This window comes from Nannochloropsis gaditana, assembly GCF_000240725.1.
Source record: "Nannochloropsis gaditana CCMP526 unplaced genomic scaffold scaffold1003, whole genome shotgun sequence".
In the NCBI taxonomy this organism is placed as follows: Eukaryota; class Eustigmatophyceae; order Eustigmatales; family Monodopsidaceae; genus Microchloropsis; species Microchloropsis gaditana.
This window is the reverse complement of record NW_005802950.1, coordinates 1-8,653: the sequence shown is the minus strand read 5'-3', so window position 1 is coordinate 8,653 and position 8,653 is coordinate 1. Positions and strand designations below refer to the sequence as shown.

The 8,653-nt window shown below is 58.9% G+C and overlaps 3 protein-coding genes across 3 annotated transcripts; all 3 read right to left on the bottom strand.

The window, feature by feature from the left end:
* Window positions 1–962: 962 nt before the first annotated feature.
* Window positions 963–2,553, bottom strand: UBQLN (ubiquilin; the record flags this gene model as incomplete). Its single annotated transcript, XM_005852701.1, has 4 exons — window positions 2,319–2,553; window positions 1,474–2,056; window positions 989–1,242; window positions 963–968 (listed from the first exon to the last, which is right to left on the bottom strand). The coding sequence occupies exons 1-4, from the start codon at window positions 2,439–2,441 to the stop codon at window positions 963–965; spliced, it is 966 nt and encodes a 321-aa protein (XP_005852763.1). The 5' UTR covers window positions 2,442–2,553.
* Window positions 2,554–2,644: 91 nt separating this feature from the next.
* Window positions 2,645–6,981, bottom strand: NGA_0722300 (arginine serine-rich splicing factor; the record flags this gene model as incomplete). Its single annotated transcript, XM_005852700.1, has 3 exons — window positions 6,249–6,981; window positions 3,136–6,023; window positions 2,645–2,721 (listed from the first exon to the last, which is right to left on the bottom strand). Exons 1-3 carry the CDS (start codon window positions 6,767–6,769, stop codon window positions 2,645–2,647), a joined length of 3,486 nt encoding a protein of 1,161 aa, XP_005852762.1. The 5' UTR covers window positions 6,770–6,981.
* Window positions 6,982–8,044: 1,063 nt separating this feature from the next.
* Window positions 8,045–8,417, bottom strand: NGA_0656702 (uncharacterized protein; the record flags this gene model as incomplete). Its single annotated transcript, XM_005852699.1, has 2 exons — window positions 8,351–8,417; window positions 8,045–8,267 (listed from the first exon to the last, which is right to left on the bottom strand). A coding segment is annotated over exon 2 (201 nt), but the record flags the coding sequence as incomplete, so codon positions are not given.
* Window positions 8,418–8,653: the final 236 nt, after the last annotated feature.

Sequence of the window (8,653 nt, the reverse complement as noted above, 5' to 3'; positions counted from 1 at the left end):
GGCGTGGGCGGACCATGAGAGAGGTGCTTCCCGCCGTGGGGGGCCGCCGACTCCTGCCCCTGCTTCCGCCAGCGCTACGCCGCCCACCTCGACTGTCACTTTCCACAGCGTGGCTGCTGCTGCTGCTCTCAATCGCAAGGCTGGTAACCCTACTGCTGTCGCTGCTGCTCCCGAAATCCAGGCGACTCCGGACACGCCGACCGTGGCTTCCGTCACGCCCTTCGCCTCTACCGTCATCGGCCCCAGCCCCTGCTATTTGTGTCTCCTCATCCTGCAATGCTGACGCACGGCTGCGAAGCATGGGGAGATGCGCGAGGGGGGTCGGGGAAAGGGGCATTTCCGCGGAATTCTGTACAACACTTCCCGCCCTCCCTTCCTCCTCGATGCCAGCCGTTCCCAATGCATTTTCGCGCTCCCTCTCCTTCCTCCGCCCACTTCCCTCCCTCCCTCGATCTCGTCCACGTCGTCCGCGTCCTCGTTCAACAGGCACCCGCCCCGGCCTTGCGATGCCCGGGTTGGAAGTCAGATCCTCTCCATCCCCCGCCGTTACTGCCCCCTCCATGCCGTCCGTCTCCGAGGTCATGCCATCCACAGGCACGCTCGTCTCCTCTGCGGTCTCCCACAGCGTCGCCACGTGCGGGGCCAGATCCGCCAGCAAGCGCCCAAACCGGTCCAGCAGGGGGGCTGTGTCCCGCGCCAAGACTACCGCTTGCCGGCGACGGGCCGCGCGAGATCTTTCCAGTTGCTGGTGTCCTTTACGGCTCCGTCGGTTCCCTCGCGAGCCCTGCAGGCGCTCTTCGCGGAGCTGCTCCGCCCGCCAGGGCGAGAGATTCCCCCCCTCCTCGACACCCCCGCTCCCTTCCTCGTTCTTCTCCTCCTCCCCCTCCTTCTGCTCCTCCTCGTCCAAACCCTCCGCCACCGCCTCTTCCTCCATGTTCTCCACCAAAGGCACAAAATATGCTTCAAGCCTGCGAAGCATCAGGAGAACTTCGGGCAAGACCCGTCGGAGATCATCCCGTCCCCGCACGGGCAGGGGCAGGCGCGGGGCAGCAAGCGGTGTTGGTGACAAAAACGGCGCCTGCAGGTTGTGCGTCGTTCGCGTGCGAAAAGGGGCGATTCGAGGGCTGCTCCAGCTCAGCGTCTCATCCCAGCGACGCGGCCATCCCAAGTAGGTGACGCGGCAGGTTCGCCGTTCCTCGTCCACGGACAGGACCTGAGCTTCCAGCCACTGGTGAACCGTGTCTGCGGGGCAAGGGAGGCGGGATGGGCGTGAGCTTATCTTAAAGTAAGCAATATTGCTTGAGCGGCAATTTCTGCCTGCTACGTCGGCCACCATGCTAGAGTGAGCACAAGTGAGGGATACCCTCAACCGATTTATCGGCTGGGTCCGCGTCACGGGACTCCTCTTTCCGCGACGGACCATCATTGACTCCAGCAAGGAACCCAGCAGCACCCGAGACATTCGATCCATACCTTTGACGTCGACGTACTGCCCTGGATACCAACGACGCCGCTCTCCAGCGTGGCCCATTTCAAGCGCCAGGCTTCTTTCGTCCGTCTGCAGCGCCCGCGCCCGCCCTCGGGTCATTGAAGCCGTCTGCCCAGACCCTTCTCCTGCGCTCCCCTGCACCATGGCAGTCGGAGCTTGCATCCCTGACAACAGAGAATACATGGTCATGAGCCCTTGACGAACGTGCTCGAGACTCTGCGGATTGACGTCGGCCTCCCGGTGGGCCCCTCCAGGAACGGGAGCTAGCACACCCGCCGACGCGGCTGCCGCCGCCATTCCCGCCGCTAGACTTCCCCCTCGCCCCCCAAAGACGTGAGGACCACCCATCAAAATACGGCGATAAGCACCGCCAGGTGCTGTGCCGGTGGCTAGCCCTGTGCGTGGGACTGGAGGCTGAGAGGAAGAGACAGGCACGCCGGCTGGGCGAGCGACACAATGAATAGTGTGCCCGGCCTCGACATTATACGTGCTGAGGTGCTCCCCGTCCTGCAAAACGCGACCTCTATAGATCAGCCGTTGCCTCTCTTCAGGAATTTGGGTGCAGTCCTGTCAGGAAAAGACAAAGGTTTTGTCAATGGCCATGAGCTACAGTTTTCTCGAGGAGTGTCTAGAAGCGGATAAATTTTGCCCAAAAACGATTTACATAGGGGGCTTCGTTTGTGTCTGACTGTATGACATGCACTCAACAAGTAAACGAAGGCCGTGGAACCAGGAAAATAGTATTACACAGCATGGCGCGATCGCAGCGTGACGTCGTCCCTATCCATCCCCTCCTCCCCAGACAGACCACTTTCTCAACCTCCAATACCTTGACTTGGACTTTAAGCGCTGACACAGAAGACTCAGCGGGTACTTGCAGCTGAAAATCACCCAACTGCAGCGTTTTAATCGTGATGCTCAGCATGATGCTGGAATCGCTCGGCGTTACCATATATTTTCGAGTCACTTCTTTCCTCAATTATTTGGCCCGCTCCTTCTCCGGCCGGCGGGAAGACGGGGAAATCGTGGGGCCGTAAGACCTGAACAACCCTTCAGCTGGTGGTGCAAGAGTATTATTCCTCGGTTAGTCGACGCAATGTCATCTTTCGAGAAAGAGAATGCAATTTCTCCCCATCGCTCCTCCGGAAATATGTGTCAGCCCTCGGCGGTCTCCTCCTCCGTGGGCGAGCCTGATGACGCCGGCGGCGAAGGAGGGTGCTGGCCCTTGTAAACTAGAAACAAATTTTGCGTTGCCACATTTACGCTCGTAATAACCATATGGACTCCTTTGAGTAGACATTTAGTTTACTTTGATCAACCAAAAGCTCATTTTCTCGTCGATAAGAGCCAAGAGCCCTTTCAAGAGAGCCTACCAGTTGGATGGGCCGAGAAACCACCGATCGAAAGTAGCTTTAGAGTGACAATGTGTTGTAGTTTGCTTTTCTTCTTCATGAGATACCTAAACCCCTTCATCCATCGTCCACGCTTCCTCAAAGTATTCTTAAATGCCGGTTGTCCATTACGCCGGTGGGAAATGTCGACTGTTTTTCAATCCCTTCAACTCTACGACTACGCGACTTCCACGACCTCGGAAAAAACGAGCTCAGATAGATTTCCTCTATACCCCGCGCTTCCTAATTGTCAACGGGACAAAGCTGTCCGGACAAGGTCAGCGGCTACTGGCTTAAAGTTTGCGGGCACCTCCCTCTGCTGCTCAAGGCGGTGCTGGAGCAATTGCTGAACAAGGAGCAGGGTTGTCTCTTCCGCGATGCGCTTGAAGGAGTCCTTGTCTATCACTTGCGCTCGATAATGGGGCGTTAAAAGGTCTTTGACGAGATTTAAAGCGGCCTCATAGCAGGCGTAGGCCGCGGCGTTGCTAGAATTGAGCCAAATGCGTGAGCTTGTCGATGATGAGGGCACAGGAGGCGATGACGGAAAGGATGCATTCGTGCCAGTGGAGCTCACTCCGCCCGTCAATGTTTGCAAAAATTGCTCGCACTCCGCCTTGAGCGGGGGAGGGGGGTTGGGACCCCCTGACCCAACCGTGCTCTCATGAGGTAGAGCGGGGCCCGGGGGCACCATGGAAGGCGGAGGTCCCCGAGGCGGGTAGACGTCCCGACTCAGATGAGGCTGGCTAGAAGGGCCGGATAGAGGCGGCTCTTGGACGCGACGTCGTTGGCTGGACGGAGAGCGAGAGCGGCCCAAGCTGCTCCTACCATTGTCGTGGGGGCGTTTTCCATTCTCAGGCGGGTAGGGCGGAAGCTGTGGCGGCATCATACCTCGAGGAGGTGAACGCGACCGTGGACGCCGCTGGCCGCTGTGAGAATGCGAAGGGGAGCGCCGATCCATAAGCGGCATCCCTCGGCTTCCAAACGGGTCGCGCTCCCGCTCAAGACCAGGGTCTCGGTCCACGCCTCGATGCCGGTAGCGGTCTCTCTCCCTTCCTCCGTACCCCGGCGGAGGGGAAGAAGGGCGGAGGGGCATGGGTGGGCCGCGATGCCGGTCATCCAGGTAGCTGGGTGGGGGCGGAAGCGAGCGCCCCTCCCGCCGACCTGGAGAGTGGCCTCGGTACTCGCTACGGGGAGGGGAGCGGGGGTAATAGTGTGGTGCATGTGGATGGTGGGGGTCTGGGTAATCGGGAGGAAATCGACGGTAGTCAGACGGGGGAGGGGAAGGGTAGCGCGGACGGCCCCTCTCGTGCATGTCGCGGGGATCCCGATGCCGCTCCAGAGGTGGGTCCCGAAAGGGCGGCGGGGGAGGGCCTCGGTCACGAGGGTGGGAGGGGATGGGGCCATCCCCATGACGAGGTGGAGGCTGGTGGTGCGGCGCAGGCGGGGACGGGGGGGCGTGCCGGGGGCCGTCGGGCGGGAGGCCCAGTTCCAGGCGCAAGTCGCGGAGGACAGCGTCCATACCTCGTTGGTTTCGACCAACGAGTGTAGAGATCCCTTCGTACAGCTCCCGGTTTTGCAGCGCGTCCTCCAAAGTCTGCCGTTGATGGGGCGGCAGGTGGCTTTGCATGAGAAAGACCAGCTCTCGGAGTTTCTCCAAGTCCTCCGCGTACACCTCGAAGGGAGGACAGCCCCGCGCGGCGGGCAGGACGAGCAGGCGGTTGGGCGGTAAGGGTGGGCCATCTGGAAAGGGAGGAGGATCTCGCTGGCGCTGACGGTCACGTTCTCTCTCTCCTGGACCATCGAAGCGAGAGGGAAAGGGCGGCTCCCCCCGCCCGTCCCGCATCCTCCGGTCCCGGGAACGTTCCCTGTCGCGAGAACGTCCACGCTCTCTCCCTCGAAACCCTTCCCGCTCTCTATCCCATTCCCGATCTCTCTCCCTCCCCCTTTCCCTCTCCCAACCCCGCTCCCTCTCCCTTTCCTTCTCCCTCTCGTTCCCCCCGCCGGCCATCCCCTGACGCCCCTGCCGGTCCCTTTCTCCCCGCAAGTGCGGGTCCTCCTTGGAGATGGTCTCGCGCAGCGCGTAATCGAGAAACAAATGCCGACCCCGCCATTCCTGATCGTGCCAACGCGCCATGGCCTGTTCGGCCTGTTCGACGGTCTCCAAAGAGAGGAAGGCAATGTTCGAGTTGGTGTTGATGACGACGATCATGACACGACCGAACGCCCCAAAAAGCTCCGAAAGATCCGTTTCCCTGACCCCCACCGGCAAGTTGTGCACGCGAATGCTCCGACAGGGCTTGTTGTTGCCCCTGGACTGATACTGGATCTTCATCACCTGCCGAGGCAAGTGTCCTGCCACGAAGGGCTTCCTGTCCAGTTCCTTCTTGGCACGAATCGCTTCGGCCGCGTCTTTGAAATGCAGGAAACCAGTCATACACTGCGCCGTCCGTCGCAACAATCGCACGGACTCTATGCCCCCGTAAGCCTTGAAAGCCTCCCGCAGGTGCTCCTCCTTGACACCGTTGGGCAGATTCCCTACGTACACATGGCGCGAGCCGCTCTCCCCCGCCGCCACCTTCCCATGCCCCGCGTCCCACCGGCTGGGCCCCCTCTCCCCCGGGCTCCTTCCTGGCCCCCCCTGCTCGACCTTGGGGGCAAGGCTAGAGACGGCTGCGTCCTCCATCACCTCCCCGTCCTCGGTCACGCCCCCCTCCTGCTCTACAGAAGGGTCTGCTGCCGCCTCGCCTTTCTCACCCTCCGGCGACCCATGTCCCTCCTCCTTCCCTTCCACCTCCTGGCCGTCCTTGGTATGACCGGCGTGGGGACCCGCCGGCGGGGAAAGGCCAGCGCTCAGTCCCGGGCCTCGTTGCTCTTGTTGCTGGCGAAAGTGCGAGACGAGGTTGTTGAGGAGAATGTTCTTCTTGAAGCGGAGTTTCTTCATGGGGTCCTCCCTCCCGTCCTCCGTCCCATAGGACGACCCAGCTTCCTCGCCGTTCCGACTGCCTGTTGACGGGTGTATGGCCGTTGTCTCAATGACGGTGCTGGAGGAAGGCGAGGACTCGTTCTTCGCCTCGCCCAAAGTTTCCTGCGTCTGGCTCTCCATGCGCGCCACCACGGCCCGCCACATGTGCAGGGCGGTCGGCCTGCCTCGGGCAAGAAGGGAGAGCGCAGCAACAGGGAAGATGGAAATGAGACTCAGACATCGCGACAAGGGGGGGAGCGGGTGGGGTAGCCTTTGAGATGTACTCAAGAAGGGGGGAGAAGGGAAGCCCGGAGGGAGAGCCAAGGGGTATGGGAGGGAAGCTTCGCATGCCCACCACTCCCCTATTAACAAGGCGGACAGACTCGACCAACAGGGCGGCACTCACTTGGCATCGTTGGGGCCGATGGCGACAAGACCGTTTTTGATGAAGCCCTCGTAGCACGCGCGGAGATCCTCGATGCGCGCCCGGCTTTTTCGAGGCGGAATCACGTCGAACCTCTTCAAGGCCTCCGCGATCAGCGCTTCTTCCATTTCTCGGGCCTTGTCCCCGCCCGAAATGGCCGTGACTTCCTTGCAGAGGGGGCAAGTGACCTCAGCCGTATTCGACCCGCTGTCGTGGAGGGCCAACCGTCTTGCACAGTCCAGGCAGAGCGAGTGGCTGCAGTCGAGAAGAATAGGCTCCACAAACCAGTCAATGCATATTGGGCACTTGAGCGTGTTCTCAATCTGATCCTCCGCGACGGGCGGGCTGCTTCGGGATCCGGCATGCTGGGAGAGAGCGGCGGCGGGAGACGAGAGCGGCAATGGCGGGATGGGCAGGGAGGCCGGGTGTGCGGTGGTAGCGCTGGTGCCCTCGGGGGCATCCACGGCGCCTTCCGTGTTCGGAGTTGCTGGTGTTGCTAGCATCGTGCGCGGGGGGCCTAGGCCTTAGGAGGGACTAAAAGCAGAAACAAGGGAGGCGGTCTGACAGCGAGGTAAGAAGTTACGGCTGGAGTTGCAGAACTTCTTGAGCCGGGCAACACAACCCAATGGAATGGAAAGCAAGAAAAAGGCGCGTGAATGCAGGAGCAATTCAGATCCCACACAGAAAAGATATAACCTTCTACGGAGGTACCTGTATGGAAGAAAATGTGTACAGGACAGAGGTGATATCAACGGGGGAAACGTGAGGACAAGCGCACACTGTTGTGCTAGACTGTTCGCTTCCAGACTGGCGTCGGATGATTTCCGGCCGTCAGGCAGCAGACAAGACCTCTCAAATGTAATGCATGGTATGTCGAGGCTGAAAGTGTCAAATCGAAGGGATACATCATCAGAAGAGTTAGGTCTGACACACAAGTATACCGTCCAACCAGTCATAGCTTTACAAACTTGTTTGGAAAGCCATGTGACTGATATAATAGCGACACTTTGCCTCATTCAATGGTTGTCGGCCGGGCTGGATATTTACGGTGACTCGGTGGTGTCTTCTCCTCATCAGGCATTTTGTTCTCTCCCGTCGCTTTTCATCCAGACGTTCTTCATTTTATCGTGCCACCTAAAACGACTGTACCTCAGTTTTGTTGCATGGAGATAGACTGCACTTGCTATTGACCACTTTGCATACCGGCAAATATGTCGGCTTCCAAGCCAGGAAAAATCTCGAGTCTGCAGTCTCAACATTGCGCCCTACCTGTGCTCCACCGTCGATTGAAGAGCTCAAGCCTCCGCCGGGACTCCTGCGATGACGGGGAGGTCGTGTGATGGAAAAAGACCCCAAAAGCTTCCTGCGCGGATAAGAGCGGTATCGATGACGATGATGGAAAAGACCTCAACAGGGTCGAGGCGACCACATGATGCGCTTCTGTGCAGGCCTTCGTTGCTGCGCTACGTTTACCTCATCGCCTCGTTTTCTGCCGTACAGGAGCACTTGGTCCCCATAGCAAGAACTCGAAAGCCGCGGAGCTAGATTGGCGCCCGGAAAGGTGATTGAAGGCTGTAATTTTGGTATAAAATTCTGCCCTCAAGTGTCCCGCTAGGCGTAACGATTGGAGGATACCAAGGCCTCCATACATCGGCGTCACTAGCCTGCCCATCAAGTCACTGGTTCATCAGTACCTTCGCAGTAAATACATGGCTTTACCAGTCCACGATGTTGAAGATCCAACGCCTGTCACGGTACGTTTGGTATAGCTCCAAAATTGTGTGGTTCGTGTAAGTACATGAGATGGCAAGGCTCGCTTTCAGTCGCCGGGCCGGTGGATCCTGTAACATTTTGATTAAGTCAACTGTATAATGTTTCAATACCCGTGTCATGGCAATATGTCTTCCAGTTACCAGCAAATAGCTTAGTTTAGCATTCGTCGTGCCCAGCGTTCCGAAACGGGCTCCCAGTGTGGTCATCTGACCCGACAAAATCCCGTACCTGTCATATTGGCACCATCAAAAACAACTTGATGAGCAATATGTTCAGTGCCAAGACGCAGCAGCATTGAGAAGTATTCTTACTTATTCTGTCTCTTTTGTCCCCTTGCCCTGCAACACCGGAATGGCAGGAGTCCTCCTCCTCCTCCGAGACAGGCTCTGAATCTGTAGGCTCCTTGGATGAGGAAGCGACGGACATGGCCTTCCATCAGAGATGCACAGTCTCTCACGGAAATGGGATCTTGAAAAAGACTTCCAATAATTCCACCTCTCGCAAAGACGAAAATGTGCCGTGCCATGCCACGCCCGCCACCTGCGGGAATGGCCGCTTCCCTTTATCCATCGTCCACGCTTCCTCAAAGTATTCTTAAATGCCGGTTGTCCATT